The 20396-nt window shown below is 44.2% G+C and overlaps 1 protein-coding gene across 4 annotated transcripts in view; it reads left to right on the top strand.

The window, feature by feature from the left end:
- Smoc1 (SPARC related modular calcium binding 1) overlaps positions 1-20396 on the top strand; it is a 177582-nt gene that overhangs the window by 126469 nt on the left and 30717 nt on the right. For all 4 annotated transcript variants that reach the window (XR_006149445.1, XM_042692841.1, XM_042692838.1 and 1 more), the window contains exons 7-9: positions 311-391; positions 17579-17771; positions 18809-18891. Coding sequence is in view for 3 of the 4 variants with exons in the window: in XM_042692841.1 (XP_042548775.1) it covers positions 311-391; positions 17579-17771; positions 18809-18891 (357 nt within the window). In the remaining variant the exon portion in view is untranslated. The remainder of the gene's footprint in view (positions 1-310; positions 392-17578; positions 17772-18808; positions 18892-20396) is intronic.

The raw sequence follows: 20396 nt of genomic DNA, 5'->3' as shown, positions 1-20396 counted from the left end.
CTGTAATCCTAGCTACTCAGGAGGCTGAGATCTGAGGATCGAGGTTCAAAGCCAGCCCGGGCAGGAGAGACCGTGAGACTCCTATCTCCAATAAACCACCAGAAAACCGGAAGTGGCGCTGTAGCTCAAGTGGTAGAGCGCTCGCCTTGAGCTGAAGAGCTGAGGGACAGCGCCCAGGCCCAGAGTTCAAGCCCCACGACCAACAAAAAAAAAAAAAGCTTATTAAAAGTCTCTTACACTCTATGACATATGTTTCTCTTTTCCCAGATCTTCTTTCTCTCTTGAATCTCTCTCTCTCTCTTTTTTCTAGAAATCACAGCTCCTACCCTGTGGATTAAGCATTTGGTAATCAAAGATTCCAAGCTGAACAACACCAATGTAAGAAATTCAGGTAAATAATCTTCCTTGGATTATATAAACCTAAATCAGCCAGGACTCCATTCCCCCATGTTGCTTTATGACTACCTATTATGGTATTTTTTTAAAAAAGAATAAGGTCTTTCTCATGTGACCCAGAACAGCCTTGAACGTGAAATATTGCTGAATTCACCCTCCTAAGGGCTGGGATTACAGGTTATACTACCAAGCCTGGCTTTATTTTGTGGCTTTTAAATCTTGTTGGTCTTTCATTTCTACAGCTATAAAACAAGGAGTTTGAATAAGTTCATCTCTTTCAACTTTAATTTTCTTCAGTTATTCTCTCAGGTAGTTGAAGCTTGTAGCTAAAATAGTATGTTGGCTGTATGTTTTAACATTCTGATCTACGAGTTCTATATGCTATGTGGAAGAGTTTGAAAGAAGAATGGCTGGATGTAAGAAGTTGAACTTTAAGTCTGGAGAGGCCTGCTTTGGTATGTTTCTAAACTCTATGTACAGTCATCTCTTTTCTGATATGATCTTTCGGGGATTTTTGTGAGTGGTCAGGTTTTGGTATGATTTAACTCTGAAGGAAGCCGACAGTTTCTGAAGGGTGATCAGATTTGTAGAATTTATTTGTAGAGTTTATTTACCATTGACAAAGACCAAAGGCAATCAAGTTCATTTGCCATAAATAAAGACTAAATTTCATCCACAGGAAATGTATTAACAAACCAAATCTGTATCTCTTACAGAGAAGATCCTTCTTTCAGCTTCAGTATTTCTCTGTTGTGAGAAATACTACTTTGTATAATTTATGTCTGGTGGTTGAATTTAGCTGTCATGCTATATGCCAGCTCTGTCCTACAGGGGGCAGTGTGGGAGCTAAAGTGCAGGGTCTGGGGCAAGAGGTGAATCCAATAGGAACTTGTGGATTTTATCTGTGACTTGACTGGTCTTCATGTGCCTGACTCTGTTGGGTACAAGATGAGTGTGGAAAGGTAAGATAGATGGAGACAGTGTGAACTCCTTTAGACCAGAGTCTGTGACAGAATAATACAGTGGTCAAAGCACAAGCGTGTGAATCAGCAAGATCTAGGTTCATATTCTGGATCCAACATTTAGTGGTGATTCTATTAACTCCAATAATCCCTGCAGGACCTCAGTTCTTATCTGTAGATCATTTTTCAAATGATTGTAGTTAAAAGTTTGCCAAACTGATGTTCTGAATGGTACTTGACTGAAGCCTGGCTGAGTGACAGATAGTAAGTATATGATAAGTTGTATGTGCATCTATTATAATCATCATTGTTAGTAAGAACAACATAGATCTTAATGATTGTGCTTATTGTGAGAATTCTTCAACTTAGAAAGACTGTCTGATTGGCACATCAAGCAAAGGTATCATCACACAGGCTTCTTCTAAAGATTTCCCTCTTCTTCTCATTACTAATTATGCAAATAGGATAAGCTTACGTAAGAGATGTAGGTTTGGTGCCTGTAGTACCACATGCTGGAAATGACAGTTGCAAATGATCTTCTCTGTCCCTGAGACCCTGCAAGGCCCCAGAGAGAGGATTAATTCTCATTCTGTGACCAAGTGGGGGACAGGACGCTGAATGCTCTGAATGCATTACCTTTTGCTGGAAACACTCACTTGGCATTTAGCAATTGTTTTCAGGAATTTCTTTTCCATCTACTCAGGTTATAGGGTCTGCAAAGGCAAGAGCTTAAATGTCTTTTACTGTCTATTATAGAATATAGCTCAATGGATTCCTTTGCTTCAAGGATGGTAGAAAATCAGACTAACACTGTCATAGTAGCTCATCTTGTCAAATCCTGAAGAACTTTACATTTGTTATCTTAACCAAGCCTCTTTTACCATAATCCTATGAGATAACTATCATTTCTGCCACCATCTTATACAAGAGATAAAGGCAGAAAGAGAGAAGAAGTGACATGACTTGGGTCATAGCTTGTAAGTATTTGGACTAGAAAAAGCTAGTCATATGTGGGAATCAAATACCTGTCTTCTTAAGCTGCATTCTCTGAGTGGATGAATTGGTGATATCAAGTTCTGTTTCCCTTCCCTACTCTGCTTATGTTGCTTCCTATTGGATGAGTATAGGGTCATGCTGAGAGATGGTTCCCAGGTAGATGCAACCACTTCCTTTTTGGAGTGACCTAGCCACCTTTATTGTTTTTCCTCAGAGTCTCAGGTATGTCTGTTTTCACATAGGTCAGGACAGTGGCCAAAGAACGGAGAGTTCCCTGGGAATAACTGAGACCAAACATAATTATGAAATATCAATCCTAGTAATCTTCATCATGGTCACCTGGCCATAATGATTAAGTGCCTGCCAACCTTTTTGATGTAATTATAGATAGAAGACACAGTTTCACAAAGGGCATGTACCAGGTATTTTGGCAAATGAAGTTGTATTGGAATATAGGCACACTCATTTTATCTAATATTATCTGTGGCTGTTTCCATCTATGTAAGTTTGAATGGCTGTGGTAGAGCCTGTATAATGTGCAAGGCTTAAAGTATGGACTTCATGATCTTTTACAGAGAAACTTTGCTGCCCCCTAGCATAAATGATTGACTAGAGGAATTGGATAGGAGTGTGTATATGGGGTTGTCTCTCAAGGGTTTTTGGTCCCTTTGTAGACCAAGCAGAAGTAGGAGTTGTGGCTCCTGAGCTGCTTCTTGACCTGCCCAGGTAAGCCTGCATTAGTACAGGAACTCCCAAGACTGCTCACAAGGTTTCATCATCTCATATGGACCATTCTCAAGCTCTGCCATCTCATTCCCACATGTCCTTGGGTTGCTAAGAAACATCCTAAGGGTCTGGTTTTTGTAGGCAGTGGGGCATAAACCCGTGTAATAGTCAAGTATGGCTTTGGAATCAGATGTACCCACAGGCCCAGTTTCAAAGCTAGCTTCTCACTGATAGGATGGGTGATCTTGGGAGGGTTAAACAACTTCCCAAGTCTTGGCTTACTTTCACAACAAATGAAATAGCTACCTTGAAGGATTTCTGTAAGAATTCATGCAGATATATAATTTTAGGCACATAGTAGGTGCATTCTTGTGACTTAAAAACAAAACAAAGCAATGGCTGCCCCAATAAAGGGTATTTATTTATTATGCTAGTCCCTTTTCACATGTTGGTCCTGTAGGTTTAATGAAGAGTCAGATATACTTTGATGAAAACTTGTATCTGGACAGCTAACTTTGGGAAGGACTGGAGGCTTGGGGGTCAAATGCCTGACAGTGTTTTCTGTAAAAGTTGAATGGAGGATTCTGCATTCAAGCAAATGTCTGATGCTTGTAGGGGAAGTTCGGCCCCAACTCTGTGAAGTCTACCTGGGTGAGAACTCTACTTCTCAACTGTCTCAGAGGAGAAGCAAGAAGGATATTCCAGTTTCTTTTACACCCCAAACATCCTTTTTTCACACTCAGACCCTGTGACGCCAGTTTTGGGTTTTGGCCTGGGGACTGTTGATGTTGGAAATGTTCCACTGGGTGCCTGAAGTTGTGCAATAACATGACACACATGCCTGCAGACATATCCAGTCTCTCCTCCTGGAGGTTTTGGTCCTTGTTTTAAAGGCTTTGTCACATGCTTAAATTATGGGCAATGTCACCCATAGGTGTTTAGGTGTCTACAGATTTGGCCTTCTCTTCCATTCTTATCTCCATTGTCCTTTTCCTGCGTGTACCATGGCATGACCCCCATTCATGGAGCCATAAACCCTTTTATGTGAAGAGGAATATGTACCTGGCCAGCAAACACCCTGGACTCACCATAGATGAAGGCTGGATAGAACCTCTACTGCTTTTATAAGAAAATAAAGCCAGGCGCTGGTGGCTCATGCCTGTAACCCTAGCTATTCAGAAAGCTGAGATCTGAGGATTGCAGTTCAAAGCCAGCCCGGGGAAGGAATGTCCTTGAGACTCTTATCTCCATTTAACCACCAGAAAACTTGAAGTGGCACTGTGGCTTAAGTGGTAGAATGCTTGCCTTGAGCTGAAGATCTCAGGGACAGCACCCAGGCCAAGTTCAAGCCCCACAGCTGACAAAAACAAAAAACAAAACAAAACAAAAACCTGATTTTATACCAGGGATTATCCACCAAGGCATTTTTTGAAAAACTCTTAGAGCTTAAACTGGTTTTTTTAAAAACATTTTTTACCATCTACATTTTATTGAAGAGTATAAAGAGATGAAATAAATGACAAGAAATAAGCTTCATCTCATTCTTTCTCTCCTCTTTTCTTCTCTTCTTTCCTCTCTTCTTACTTCTCTCTTCTCTTCTTTCTTCTTTTCCCCTCTCCTCCCCGTCTTCCTCTTCTCTTCATCTTCCCCCTCCTCTTCCTCCTCCTCCTCTTCCCTCTCCTCCTCTTCTTCCTCCTCCTCCTCCTCTTCCTCCTCCTCTTCTTCCTCCTTTTCCTTTTCCTTCTCCACCCCTTTCTCCTTCTCCACCCCTTTCTTCTTCTTCTTTCCCCTTCTCCCTCCTCCTCCTCCTCCTCCTTATTTTCCCCACATGCACATACACACAGCACAGACTCAGGGCCTAGTACTTGCTCTGTTTCTGAACCACATACTCAAGCCCCAGGGCTCTTCTTTGGCTTCTAATTTGACCATATGCAGACTTTATGTCTCTTTGTGTCTGTATGTAATATATTTGTCTTTTCCCCCTATATGACAAAATTCTGTGATTCCGCCCCAGAGAAATCCAGGGTGTCAAGAAATGGGGTCATGTACATTTCCTTCTCTTCATGCATCACAACAATCTTCCCTAGGCCCACATCTAATAACCCTCTACGCAAGGGGTTGGACTATATCTCATAATCTCTAGTTCAGTGCTTTGATTTTCCCTCTTGTATCCCTATCTCTTTCTCTCCTTTCTTCCTGTCCTTTCTAGTTCAATGGTGATCAGATTGGGAACTTCAAGAAGGTTCTAGAATGTGACCCTGTGAGTTAAACCCAAGAGCACCATGACTTTCCTCCCTCGCCTTCTTGGCCAGTAAAGCTTCTGCTGGTACATCAGTGAATGAAGCAGCTCGTGATAACTCTGTTTCCTGGAGACAGTCACCAGCAGGGACACAGGTGGAAATGCATGTCTTACAGGTTTTGCCATGAAAAAAATATTCCCATCTCTAACATGAGAGTGTCAGTGTGTTCCCAGGACACCACAATGTGTGTCACAGGAAAGCTTTCCTCAGCTGCCCTGCCATTACCTGTTGGGGCAGATCCTTGCTCTTCTAGGCCTGTTTTGGGCCTATCGGCCACATCATGGACCTTTTTTCCTCATCCAGGAAGTTCTTGATGGGTTCGTTGCTATGCTTGGTATATGGGGTCACTGAGGCAACAGCACCTCCTGGCTGGATTGCCCAACTCCCAAGCCTGCCCTCCTGGCCCACGGAGAAACCACAGGCTGATGTAATGACCTGGAGCCTGGAAAAATAAACAGCTCGCAAGGAAACCAGCAGTAGCCGTCGTAAGCAAATACTCCACAACCACCTGGAATCTCGCACATGACGTGATTGGAAGGAAGAATGAGTAATCCGCTAACGTTAGCAATTGAGGACGGGTCTGGGCTTGTGTGCATTTAAAATATCTCTATAAAAACAAACTGGGGATATTTATTTCTATAACTGGCCTTCTGGATACCTGCCCATTGATCTCTTGCAGGTGCCTTGGTCAATTCTGGCCAATAAAATTGGTATGGGGATGGGACCAGGTGGTCATCCCTAGAGCTTTCTCCATAGCAACAAAGACTTTTTTTTTTTTTTTTACCCTTTCTCTAGTTTTCTCTTTATTGAGAATCAAAAGGGAAAAGCTCCATGATCAAAAGCCCCATAGTTGAATTGGGGGTTTTAATCACACTTAGAGGCCCCAGAGAGCCTAGCTTACCATCTATTTTTTACCTCATTTGAGAATCAGCCTTCTTAGTTCCCCAGCTCCTGCATCCCCATTGTCTTCTTGGAACACAGATGTAGTAGTGGGATGGGAGGTGTGTGGATGCTGATCCAACCTCTGGGACTCACTCCCCCAGCAAAGGTCTTATTTCTGGCAATGAGTTTATATACTGTTTGGTATTTGACAGCAAAAACATATGTCCAAATATTTTCTTTTTCTTTGTTACTAAGATCCTGCTCAGGATTTTATAGTTGGCTTGTTCCAATTTGCAGGAAGTCAGTGATGGTCTCTGCTTTGGTCTGAACATCCTCATTTTGTATTTATTTGTACAATGACTTTGGAAGTAAACATTGTATATCTATCTATCTATACATATATACATATGTGTATGTTTATGATATATGTCATATATATATATATATATATATATATATATATATACATATATGCAACACTGGGGAATAAAGTTAGGATATTTCTTTTTGCTTGTGTCCTGGCACTGGGCCTTGAATTGAAGGAGTGGGCACTGTCTCTTAGTTTTTTGTTCAAGGTTGGTAACTCTACCAGTTGAGCCACAGCTCCACTTCTAGCTTTTCAGTTATTTTTTTAAATTGGAGCAAGGAATCTCATAGATTTTTCTTGCCTGGGCTAGTTTTGAACTGTGATTCTCAGATCTTAGGCTTTTGAGTAGCTTTGACATTTCACCTTAACAATTTTTTAAAAGTATCTTTTCCATCTTCCTTTTGTGCCCTCTTTTCCTTCATGTTTGAAATTTTGTCTTCTAACTTTTTTTTCTTTTTCTTTTTCTTTTTTTTGTCAGTCACTGGGCTTGAACTCTGGGCCTGAACACTGTCCCTCAGCTCTTCACCTCAAGGCTAGTGCTCTACCACTTGAGCCACTGCACCACTTCAGTTTTCTGAGTGGTTTATTGGAGATAAGAATCTCTTGGATTTTACTTCCCGGGTTGGCTTAGAACTGTGATCCTCAGATCTCAGCCTCCTGAGTATCTAGGATTACAGGCATGAGCCACTGGCACCTGGCTGTCTTCTAACTCTTGTTCCTTAAAGTACAGAGCCTGTCAAGTCAACTTAGTTATTGGGAAAAACTAAGAGACAATTTGCTATTTTTTAGAACCTGTCATTGCAAAACTGCTTTGAAGCATTTCCTATTCTTTTTGGAGGATGGGCCATATCTGCTTGCTTCATGGCATGAGTCAAAAGAAACAGGAAGGTATCTAAAACTTTGGATCTGAGTCAGATGATGCTTTGGGGAAAGAGCTCAGAAGAAAAATGACTATAAATGCTATATGGAGGCAATCATCCCAGAGGAATTTCTATCTTGTTTTCTCTCTGCCCTTTGGAGCTCAGCAGCTGTCTGTGTGGGAAGGAGAGAGTTACCACTTCAGACCATGTTGAGCTGTACCATGGCCATTTTAGGTTCTGCAGGGAGAAACTATTTAGACAGGCTGGTTGGTTTGTAATTTTTCCCTTACACCTCCTCACCATGGCATTTCATCCAACCGCATGCCCTATTTACAGGGACAATTGCAAACATCCCTGGGGAGATGTGGCCTCATCCAGCATCAGGGATGTGAGATGGGCAGTGTTTGTTCTGCCTGAAGATGCCACCTTTGAGACATGCCAGGTTAGGTGTGGCTCACAAGGCACACAGATGTGCTGTGAGAAGAGGTAAGTGATACCAGAAAAATTCAGAGAGCGTAGAGCAGGCTTACCCTTGACTTGGCCCCCTTCCTGTGCTTTTCTTCCCCTGGGACTTAGGAAGCTAAGTTTGGCACAGAGCCCTGGTCCATGAGAAAGAGCACCTGATCCTATCTAACTGTCAGTTGTGAGCCATTAGTGTGGGAAACATCTGGGAATCAGTACCATCACTTTATTTTCAACAAGAGAACACTGAGTCCATACTTTTTGGAGGGCTCTGTCCAGAGTCCCAGGGCTTACCAACAACTATGATGTGCCAAGATCTCCGTTTGGGGGTCATGGGTAAGCGAAGCAAAACAGTGTGTCTAAGGGAGGAGCTGGCCATAGGGCATAAGTTCAACAAGGAGGGGGGCATGGTGCAGCCTATTACAGTAGGAAAAATACTTTATCACTAATATTGTTTTGAAGTTCTGGCACAGTAAGTATGAAATTCTATTTCATCCCATCTGTCTGTCTATCCATCTCTCTATCTGTCATTCTTTTTTGTACCAGTACTGGAGCTTTCACTTAAGACCTCATATTCTCATTTGGGTTTCTTTTCATTCAAATCTGGCACTCTATCACTTGGACCACATTTCCACTTCTGGCTTCTTCCTAGTTAATTTGAGATTAGAGTCTTTCGGATTTGTTTGCCCTGGCTGGCCTCAAACTGCAATTCTCATATCTCAGTCTACTGAGTAGCTAGGATCACGGGCAGCAGACACCAGCACTAGGCTAGTTACACACATTTTTTTTAACTCACCTATATGAAGTGTAGCTCTTTTGGCAGTGGAGTAAACTGATCCTATTATCTGTCATTGGTCAGCCACTGCCATCCAGTTAAGGAGTCTGGTCATTCACAGGGGTAGTCAGAGGCCCAGACTTACTCCACATATCCCTGAGGACACTGCCATCTCAGACCAGCTGCCATTGCAGCTGCCGTTTTTCAATGTACTTTAGACACTAGGTTAAATGCTTTACATCTGCTATTATACTTTTTTATTTCCCCAGCTACATGTTTTATTGCATCAACTCTTCACAAGGACCCCATGAAACGTGCTCAGGCTACCCGACTTTTACATTATGACATTATGAAACTAAAGTCAACTGGCCCAGGTCACAGAACTAACAAGCGGGGAGGCCTGACCCATTGATCCTAAAAGTCCATGCTCTCACTTGCCATGCAAGATGACCTCTCTTCCAGCTGTTGTTGACTTCTATGAAAGCTTCCAACCAGTCCCTTTGGTGGAGCAAGTAAGAGTGAGTGTGATCTGCATGGGTACTCTTGCTTTCAGCCTGGCAGAGGACTCCTAGGTCTCCCCACCCCCAACTGCAGCTCCTGGGACATTCCCTGTGAATGAATGAATGCCTTTAGATCCTTCTGGCATTGGGGAAATGGTCATCTGGCTGAAATTTGATACTACCTCTACTCCTCCCCCTTGGGGGAAGCTGAGGAGGACCCTTGGGTAGTTCCTTCATCAGAAGGGGTGCCTTCTCTAGAGTGTTCTGCAAGGTCCCCTGGAGGCTACACCTGGCAGATGATGTAATCTTTCTCACTCCCCTTTGCTGCAGATTCTGTGGAGGAAGAGCTTTTTAGCTAAAAGGAGCCAAAGAAACCAATTCCGATGGAAGAAACAACTTTATTAAGTTAGGACAAATTCTTTTTCTAATGTCCCCCCCCCCATACCACTCCCTGCTACACACCTGGGCACAATCCTATGGGCTGATTTTGTTCTGTTTGCTAGGGTGATTTGCTTTTTCTTCCACCCTGGCAGGGATTCTCTTCTTAGCCAGTTATCTGCCCTCTGTCCTGAAGGGAACTCAGAGCAATTGTTGTGTGGACTCCCCTCCTCTTCAGGCTTGTCAGAGTCACTGGGTGACTCTGAGTCACATGGACGTGAAGGCTTGGGAATTGACTCTGGCCAAGTGGCACTGAGTGACACGGGTGATGGAAAGCCCATGGTGAAAGAGCAGGGCCAGTTCAGCAAATGGTGCTTGGAAAAATGACCCTCCAGAGACCACTTAGCTCCTCCTGTGAAAAAATTCAAAGTCTGCAAGTAAGAAAAATAACCTATTCACGTAGTTGGCTTAAAACCATAGGTGCTAAAACCCCATGTGGCAAAATAAACAGCAAGGGCCTGCTCGGTGATGTACCATAAATCACTGCCAAAGATTATGATTCTAGCAGGCCCCTCTCCCCAGCACCACGGTCCAGCCCCTGCACTGGCCTTCCCTGAGCAACAGAGCCAGTTCCTTAAAACTGGGCCCCTTCTTTCTTTCCTTGTGTTTTTTTTTTGGTGTTGTGTGTGTGTGTGTGTGTGTGTGTAGGCCTGCGTACATGCACCAATACTAGGTTCTTAAACTTCCTCTGGGTACTGTCTCTTAGCTTTTCCACTCTATGATTGTGTTGTACTACTTGATCCATCACTTCATTTCCAGCTTTTTGGTGGCTAATTAGAGATGAGAATCTCAGGGGCTTTCTTTCCCAGTCTGGGTTTCAAACTGATCCTTAGATCCCGCTCTCCTGAGGAGCTGGCATTACAGGCATGAGTCACTAGCCCCCTGCCCCCTCAACAATCCTTGCTTTTGTCCACTAAGTTCTCAGCCACTGGACAGTTCTGGACTAGTTCTGGCAACATTTACCCACATGCATGCACAGGCTTGAAGAATCCTGAAGCAGGAGCCACACAATTCCTCCCACCTCTGGAATTTCAGGTTGTGACTTAGAAAGGTTGTTCTTAATGCACGGCTTGTTATTTTGGGTTATTGTACAGCATTTTATTCATTTTTGATAAGAGGTGGGGTGAGCGGGAGGCATTTGAAGGGGTTTCAGGGTCATTGTAGGTGACACAATGTTAGTGTTCTCCATAATATTCTTGGCCCGGCAGTATGATTCCTTTTGCAATGAAATTTAAGTAAGCTTCTCTCATTTTTCAAACTGGGTAACCTTTTATTGATATTTCCCCCTAAGAAAATGCAGTCTTGATGGTCTGAGGGTTGGGTGTAGCGTTTCTCAGAATGAGTCAAGAAGTAGAGATTCATTTTCAGCCCCTGTGGTCTCATTCTCTCCCCACCCCCAACCCGAGTCTGGCAATTATTCCACAGTGGGCAGCTCCATCTCTGGAGCAAAGTTCTTGGGCTAGATGTTCTTCATGGGTTCTTCCTTTTTCCCTGCAGTTCCATGGCTCTTTGACACCAGGGATAGGGGTGCTGAAGGACCAGGAAGGATGTGACAAGCCCTTGCCATCAGTCTGGATAAGAGCTTGAGTCCGCCAAGACCCCAGGCTTTCTTTGTATCCTCTTCTCTTTATCTCAATCTCCTGTATTCTTTGGAATTTCTCCTCTCCCAGGAAGTGGCCTTGAGCCCTGCCTGCATCCATTGCCTTTTCTAAGCAACTCTGTCAGGATGGCCTGAGTAGCGGCCCTTGATTATCAACAGAGCCTCCTCTGGGAGAGCCGCTGGGTGTTTCTCTGGGGAGTCTGAGTCCTTGGTGGAGTTACCTCCCAGCTCACGTCTTTTCAGTCACAAAGGTTCATGACTCTTCCTGGTCCTTTGGTATGTGGTTCTGTACAAGACTCGTTTGTTTCCTTGCATTCATCTTTCTTACAGAACTTATTACCATTTCTTCAGTATGTCTGTCTCATATTTGGTCAAATGTTGTCTAGCTGTTACTATGACAATATTTTTGTTCCCTAGGTGCTAGGGTTTGAAGGCCTCATGTTTGATAGGTGCCCATATTTTTTTAAAATTATTTCTCAAGCAGAGTCATGTATTTTCCCCCTATTAGAACTGGCCTCATATCTCAGTCACTAGCCTCCTGCATTGCTGGGATTACCATGCCTGGCTTGTTGATTGAGATGGTAGTCTTGCTAATTGTGCCCAGCCTGACACTGAACCAAGATCCTCTCAATCTCTGCCTCTTGAGTAGCTAGGATTCAGCTATAAGCCACAGCACCTAATCAAACTATGTGGATATGGTGACTATGTACAGTCAATTCACTTTAATTAGAGTATATTTCCCCTCCCCCTTAATATGGGTAGCTTTCATGCAGTCAACTGAAGGACTTATGAGCAAAGATGGGGGGGGTTCCTGAAGAAGAAGGAATTCTGACTTAAGACTGTAACATAGAAATCCTGCCAGAGTGTTCTGGCCTGTGGACTTGCCCTACTAATTTTGTTGAATTTCATCTACTGGCCTGCCTGCATCTTTCAGACCTGCCAGCCCCCACAATCATGCAAGCCAGTTACTCAAAATTGTTATCTCTTTCTGAGAGAGAGAGAGAGAAGAGAGAGAGAGAGAGAGAGTATCCATGTGTTGTTTGCTAGGTTTCTTTCTCAGAGAATCTCCAATCTCAATTGATACAGACCTTCTCTTGCCACGACTTCTTCTCTCTATCTCCCCCCCCCACACACACACATGTACCACCACTATATTACCATTTTCTGTCTCTGCAAAACCTCATAGTGTGGCCATCACACCCATCACTGCTGACTCCATGTCCTGAAGGTGCTTGGGTGCTGGTACCCAGGACCTCAGCTTGTCTGTCTGGGTCACCTTTCAGCATTTCCCCTCTGCCAGGCAGCAATTAGAAAGGAAGCCTAGCCCAAGAAAGCTGAAACTCCAATCTTGAAATGCTTATGTTTGTTAGCCATTTATTCTTGGAAAAAATAAAGAAGAGAAAAGGAAAAGATGATAAGACAGACAGATAGACAGGAAAAAAAAAAGGTTCCCAGGAGGAAAGGATAAACTCTGGGCTCAAATGGAGATTGGGGATTAGCTGAGAATTTTGTTTTTTCATGCACGCCTTGCTCCTAATTATCATGGGCAATTGAGAGCACAGGGGCATGGGCCAGACAGAGCTGTTCTCCATGCTGATCCCATCTTGGCGGCCATGTAATGACCTGGGCTCTGGGCCTGCAGACAGGGTTTATGTTTGTCTGGTTCAACCTGACCTTTCCTCTCCTGTCTCTTGTCCCACCCACTTTTGCTCAGTTTTGGTCCCTACTTTCCCCCATGCCATGTGTACTTGGTGAAAGAGAGAGCTCTGTGTTTTCTGGTGGCAAAGTCTAGGTGCTTTTCTCTGTGTTTCTTCTTTGAGACAGTCGAAGGCTAAGTGAGTGAAGCTTTAGTCATTCATTGCTCAGGAAAAAGTGACCTAGCTCTCACTTTTCCTCTGTGCCATGTGGACATGTGTGAGTATGTGTGTTCATGTATTTCTACATCCTGAATGTTCTCTCTCTCCTGTTATTTATTGTGTCTTTCAAGGGCATATAGATGGCCCTGGCCCATTATCCCAGCAACAGGCTAGACCTTCCCATTTTGTTCTTCTTCCTTGGTTTTCCCAAGAAGAGATGGGGTGTATTCATGCCAGGGTTTATCCACTTTGGGGGAGCTCCTTCCCCTCCAAACTGATAAGGACCCCCTGCCCTGCATTCCAGAAAATGATTTATGGATGCTTGTTGTCTATTGACATATAACAAACTACTCTAAACCTATTGTCTTACTTTATTCTTGCACATGTATCTGTGGGTTGGTCCAGTGGTTCTTTATCTGGTTTTAAATTAGCTGCTTGGCTCATCCAGATGGAGGATTCATGGGGCTAGAGCATCCAAGATGGTTTCTGTCAAGTCTCAGCAGGTGTGGGCTATAGGCAGAACCACTTCTGCTTCCCTCTCTGTGGCCCCTCCTCCCCCAGGAGGCTAAACCAGCTTCCTTATATGGGGGTCTCTGGGAAGCTTCCAAGAAAATTAAGATAGAAGCCGCAAGTCTCTGACACTTCCATCATTTTCATCAGAGCCCAGTGTATGGCTGTAAAGAAGGCATGGAGATAGGGTGGCACAATTTCTTGGGATCACTTCCTAGTAATCTACTGTATTTACTGAGTAAAAGAAAAGTTCAGATAAAGATCACATTAGTCTTACTTCAGTGAAAGATGTTACTGTAAAAGAGGAAGAACATAGCTGGGCTCGAATCCCAACCCTGCCCTCATCCTAGTTGTATGATCTTGACCATCAGCCAGTCTGTGTTCCTGGTAGGAACAGTATGTAATCACACTTGTCCTAGAGCCTTGGGATGAGTGCGAAACCATAAATATAAGTAGAACTCCTAGTACCCAGTCTGTCACATTAGATAAAGACTCAAATGCTAGCTGTTGTTATTGAAGTTATAGATCTCTAGTGGTAGGTGAGTTACATATTTGATTTTAGGCTTTCTAGTTCTGAGGAAGAAAGATATTAATGCACAATCTTTGTTTGTACGATTAAGCCAGAAGGATGTGGTTAGTTCAGAAATAGCTGTGCTGTGTGAACACATTTGATCTTGAACATGGCAGATTTGGGGTAGCCTGTGACCTGGAAGAGCTCACTGTGATGGGGGGGTGGGGGAGGGTGGATATTTTCCTAGAACAAGTAGCTAGAGATTAGCAAAGTAAACTTGGCTGTCAGAAGCCTTGAGTAGAATCTCAGTCCTCTTTCTTCCTGTCTGAGTGAATTTGGGAATATTTATAATCTCCAAAATTCAACTTCCCTGCCTACAAAGAGTTCATAGTAATAGTGACTAGAGCCATATGCTGGTGGCTCACTCCTTTAATCCTAGATACTCAGGAATCTGCGATCGGAGGATTATGATTCTATGCCAGCCTGAGCAAGAAAGTCTATGAGACTCTTCAATTAATCAGTGAAAAGTTGGAAGTAGAGTCATAGTGCTAGTAGTGAAGCACCAGCCTTGAGCATAAAAGCCCAGGCCCTGGGTTCAAGCTCCAGTACTGACACCAAAAATAATAAAGACTAGGTGGAGAAGCCCTTAGTCTATTGCCTGGAACATTTACTTAAGGAATATTTATTTTAATTGTATTAGTTTTTAAAATAACTTTAAGATATACTTATAATGTAGTATGTAATTTTTTTTGCTTCTCTTGAATGTTCTTCCCTCATGGTGTAACCACTGTTGTCACTGTATTTAATTTCGGTATACTGCATCTTGTATATACATTTTTCTGATTTGGGGAGGGGAAGAGAAATAACAAAATGCTGAAATAAGGATACAGGATGACCCATTGTCATCGAGATGTACAAGACACTATGTTGAAAATGAATTACAACTTTGTGGGAGTGGGGGGGAGGGGAAAGGGGAGGGAGGAGTTATGAAGGTAGGGAGGAAAGGGATGGTAGGGGAAAAACAAAGGAGGGGGTAACAATGCTCGATAGGAAAAGGACTTATTACCTTGCTCATGTAACTGTAACTCCTCTGTACAGTATCTTTACAAATATGTATGTGTGTGTGTAAAAGAACTTTAAGAGAGATTTTCCTCTTTCTGGAAGACAAGCTGTGTACTCTTCACAAATGATTTGTGCTGTTTCAATAAACCATTCTTGTCTCTTTCTTAGAGGCCCCAGGCTTGTAGGGACTATAATGAAGTGATAGATACATATGAAAGTATAAAGTGATACACTCTGCGTTTAGCATTTTTCTCAATTCTATGCTATGCTCCATGTTTCCAAATTAGAGAACTTTGTCCTTTTCATGATTTAATTCTCCATCACAGAAGTTGACTGGACATTTCTGAATAGCCTCCAAGGAATTCCAGAAGCCCGTTAACAGACCCCAAACTCTGGGTTTGTATTTCTCCTATCCAGTTCCTGTCCACATGTCCACAGGCTTCAGAACTCCAGGAGTATGAAGCTAGGTTCATCTCTCTTGCTACACTGGGGGTTTCCTCCTCCTCTTCTGGCTTCTCAACTTAGTCTGGTTTATGGCTCCGGAAGACTGGCCTGGAGAAGCCTGTCAGCAGTTGTTACATGAATGTGGTGGTGGTACCAATAAAAAGCTCTTTTCCTTTACCTTTGTTCCTCCATTACCTCCCTAATGGCATGAAATATGAGGTAGGAAGCAAGGCTACCAAATAGAGATTGGGGGAACTATTGCAAACTTCTGGGGTAATCACCTAGAAATTGCCCTGTCTCTGTCCCAGCCAGGGGTCAAAGTCAACACCAAGGTTCTCCAGTTCCTCTGTCTCCCATTCGGTTTCTATTTCTTTCATAAGCGGCCTCTGGATGTTGTCCTGAGGTAGTTATCATGGGCAGGGAATCCCTAATCTGATGTTCATCAACTGCTTTAAACTCAAAGTCCTCAGCCAAGGAAATGCTCTTTAAGGTTTGCTATAGCTACATTATGAATACAACAGTTGCTTTTTCTTTCCGAAGTTTGGAAATTGTATTTCAGTATTGAATATGCTATACCCACCTGTCTATTAACTCTGAGACTTTTCAGATTCCTAGAGAAATATTCAGCATTTTTCCCAGCAGTGAGAACAAGAATGGTTTCTGCATCATCTAATCTCATGTGTGTGTATGTGTGTGTGTGAGCGAGAGAATCAGACAGACAGAGTAAGTATTGGGCCCTGAAATCAGGGTCTCATTTGGCTTTTTCACTCAAGGCTATCACTCTACCACTTGATCCACCCCTCTACTTCCAGCTTTTTGCTGGTTCCTTGGAGATAAGATTCTCACATGCAGCATCTTCAGATCTCAGCCTCTGGATATAGCTAGGATTATAGGCATGCACACCAATGCTTGGCTCATCTATTTTTTATGACAGCATTATGCTTATTTGTATCTGTGTCCATCTACTACGTCATATGCTTCCTTGGGGCCTTAGGTATATTGCATCATTATTTCTGGCACCAGTTTGTGTTGCTCATTTGTGTTGTGTTTAGAGGGCAGAATGGCTCTCAAGGTTCCCAATACCATAACAAAACTACAAAGGAAAAAAAAAAGGGTGCCAGGTGGGTTGATTGGCAACATTTTTCAGATAAGAGGCCCTGCAGGTGTGAGGCTCTCTGCAGCTGACCAGGCCTGGCACTGGTCCACTGTCTCTGCTTGGGTCTGGCTGCAGGGAGACCCAGTTTGGTTGTTCAGACACGTTCACCTATTTCTGAGGCTGCTGAGTGCAGACATCTTCCTGCTGGGCCTGTTTTCTCTCCCAATGGACAGAAACAGCATTGTGAAATGGATTCAAGCCCATCAGCCTACCTCATCCAGCCAGTGCAGAGACTGGAAGGAGCCAACATTGGATCTTATTTTTGTTCCTCTTGGGTGCATAGCACAGGTCTGTCTGAAGCTGGTGGCCTGTGGCTGTGTCCTGCCGTGTCTGGGCTTAGGAGCATCTACTTACACAGGCATTCCCGCATTAGCTTGCAGGGCAGCCTGGCTCCTGTACTTACCTCTCCTGGAGCCAGTAGACAGTGTATCAGCAGGAGCTCCTCCGAAAACAGTGAAGAAATTCCAGCCTTGAGGCAAACCACAGCTTTGAGGAAGAGCAGCCTTAGAGCCCCGGCTGTGGGAGTGTTGATGAGCCCTGACAGCAGCGGTGGCCACGGGGACTGGGGGTGGGTGGAGGAGTGTTTCTTGCCTTTTTATCATGTCTCTTGCCTTCCACACCTTTTTACCAGGTGTGGGAGACATAGCTGTCAGTGAGGTTTCATCAGCCAAGCCCTCAGCTCCTTGGGCCTGGGACCTGGTCCTTGCTGGGCTAGAAGGAGAGGATGGTATACCCCAGGAGTGAACATTATCAGAGGCTATGTCTTCTCTTACAGAGAAAATCCACTCGTGTGACCAGGAGAGGCAGAGCGCCCTGGAAGAAGCCAGGCAGAACCCCAGAGAGGGCATTGTCATTCCCGAGTGTGCCCCTGGGGGGCTTTATAAGCCAGTGCAGTGCCACCAGTCCACTGGCTACTGCTGGTGTGTGCTGGTGGATACTGGGCGCCCACTGCCTGGGACCTCCACACGGTAAGCCCACTCAGAGCCTATCCTGAGCCTCAGGCTGAGTCCTGGGACAAAGGGACCAGCTCCTAGTTATGCTGGCCTGTCTCAGCTTTACCTCTCTCAGGTTCCATGAGAGTCAGGTCACATCACAGGAGATCAGTGTTTCCATTCTTGAGCAGATGAGGACCTGAATGCTGGTTGTAGATCTGTCCCTTTCTGGTTGTAGAAAAGTATTTAATTACTCTGAAGCTTCATTTCTTGATAAAAGTATCTTACTAACTAAGTCCTTAAGTTCCATAGATTAAAAAAAAAAAAAAAGTCCTGTGCCAGGTGCAGGTGGCTCAAGCCTGTAATCCTAGCTACTCAGGAGGCTGAGATCTGAAGACTGAAATTTGAAGCCAGCCAGGCAGGAAAGTCTGTGAGACTCTTTTTTTGGGGGGGGTGGGGGGTGGGGGTCTGGTCGTGGGCCTGAACTCTGGGCCAGGGTGCTGTCCCTCAGCTCTTCACCTCAAGGCTAGCACTCTACCCCTTGAGCCACAGTGCCACTTCCGGCTTTTTTTTTTCTACTTATATGGTGCTGAGGAATTGAACCCAGGGCCTCATGCATGCAAGGCAAGCACTCTACCACTGGACCACCTTCCCAGCCCTCTGTGAGACTCTTATTCTAACTAACCACCAAAATGCCAGAAGTGGAGATGTGGCTCAAGTGGTAGGACTCTAGGCTTGAGCAAAAAAGCTAGGGGACAGTGCCCAGGCCTAGAGTTAAGCCTCAGGACATGCACACACACACACACACATACACACACACACACACACACACACACACACACAGAGTCCAATATGCATATCTGATATTGACACCATTATCATGCTTGAGTGGTTCAAAGACATGCCTTTACATGTCTCAGTGGGAACATTTATGTTAGATTAACTTGTAGCTGCTGGACAGTGCAGGGGATCTTATGTTATTAACCCTTAGTGACAGCACAGCATTGTTGGATAGTAGTAGCTGAAGTAGGCTTGGTTACCGTCCTTTCTTAACCCCTCATCTCTCTCCTCAGATATGTGATGCCCAGTTGTGAGAGTGATGCCAGAGCAAAGAGCACGGAGGTGGAAGACCCCTTCAAGGACAGGGAGCTACCAGGTGGGGAGATGCTACCCTTTTGGTACCTACTTTTCCCCCTTCCAATCTACTCTGGGGCCATTTCTTGATCTAAAACAGGGAGCAGGAATGCTGGGCAGGTGGACCACAAGGAGGAGGGATGCTGGGCAGGTGGACCATAAGGAACATGGGATCAGAAGCCATGGAATCTGTAGAGAAGTTTGCTTACAGAGGTGGCTGTCTTGTGGGGCCTGGGCAGCATCTGCCACCTGCTCCACAGAATGTTTTCATGATGATCTGAGTGATTGAGGATGGCCACAGGGATATTGTGGGTAAGGGAATGGCATGAGACCCATGGAGAGGGGCCCTGGATCTTGGAAGGACTCGTGGGCTGTACTTCCCCTTATTTATAGTGAACTCTGCTAGGGGTCACAATAAGATGAGTAAATACCAATGACTTGGAATACCATAGTCTTTACTCAGTACAAAATTAGGTGGGTACAGGTGGGAATTTGCATTCTACCCTCATGATCCATTCCAGAGCAAAAACTGAAGGTAGAGAGTCCTGCAAGTCAGGCTTTCCACGTGAGCTTTGTAGAAATCACAAAAATAGAGCTGTGGCCTCCGGGACCCTTGCTTCTAGCCATCCCTGCAACAGATAAGAATGGGGGATTCCATTGTTCAACAGGCAATAGATATAATCTAGTACCCAAAATTGGCATGAGGTTCATAGCATGCATGAGGCAGATTGTGTGCAGATAAAGGAAGGCACGTATATGCAAGTAGTCATGAAGTCATCCTGGGGGCTAAAAGCAAGGAGATGTGAGGGAAAACCCTCCTTAGAGCCCATGCTTCTTATGAGAAGTAGTATTTAGTAGAAGACCTGTACGTTTGGAGAGAGAAGAGAAGGTCCTAGAAGCTGCAGAGAGGTCACCATGGGTAGATTGAGGGCCCATTCACGTTGATGAATGTGAGTTTTAAGGCTCCCATCTATGTGGTTGTGTGGGGGGGGTTTTCCTAGCCATGCTCTTTTATGTGGGTGTAGACATGGAACAGGAATATATGTGATGTGCATAGGGTTTTTCTGGAACACTAAGATAAGACAAGGAACAAAGGTCTTGGGACTATTTCCAAGGGAGAGTCTAATCAGCTGGAGAAGGAGGGGAGAGAGTAAAGGAGGAGGTTCTTGATAGATCTACTCATGTCAACTTGATAACCAGTGGGATTCCTCCCCACCCCACCATACCCTGTACTCCAACAGTAATGTTTCTTACTCTCAGAGCAGCATTTTTTATAACCTATAATAACTCCCCGGACATTAACCTGAGCATATTAGCCCAGTATATTGTGAAGTTTCTCAGGTTAAGAACCTTGTGCATTGTTTCCCTAGCTTTTAACATAGTACCTGAGTTGATACTCAGCAAAAAAAAATGTGTGAGATGCAGGAAAATTGAAAGCATTACTATCCATTTAGTCTGATGATACCTTGTGGGCTCTGGGTAGAGGAATGTTGAAGGTCTATGAGCGTCATCTGGGCAGTAAATACA

This window comes from Dipodomys spectabilis, unplaced genomic scaffold, assembly GCF_019054845.1.
Source record: "Dipodomys spectabilis isolate Male_0828 unplaced genomic scaffold, ASM1905484v1 ptg000157l, whole genome shotgun sequence".
Taxonomy (NCBI): Eukaryota; Metazoa; Chordata; class Mammalia; order Rodentia; family Heteromyidae; genus Dipodomys; species Dipodomys spectabilis.
The sequence above is the reverse complement of the archived record's forward strand: the minus strand, read 5'-3'. Positions and strand labels throughout refer to the sequence as shown.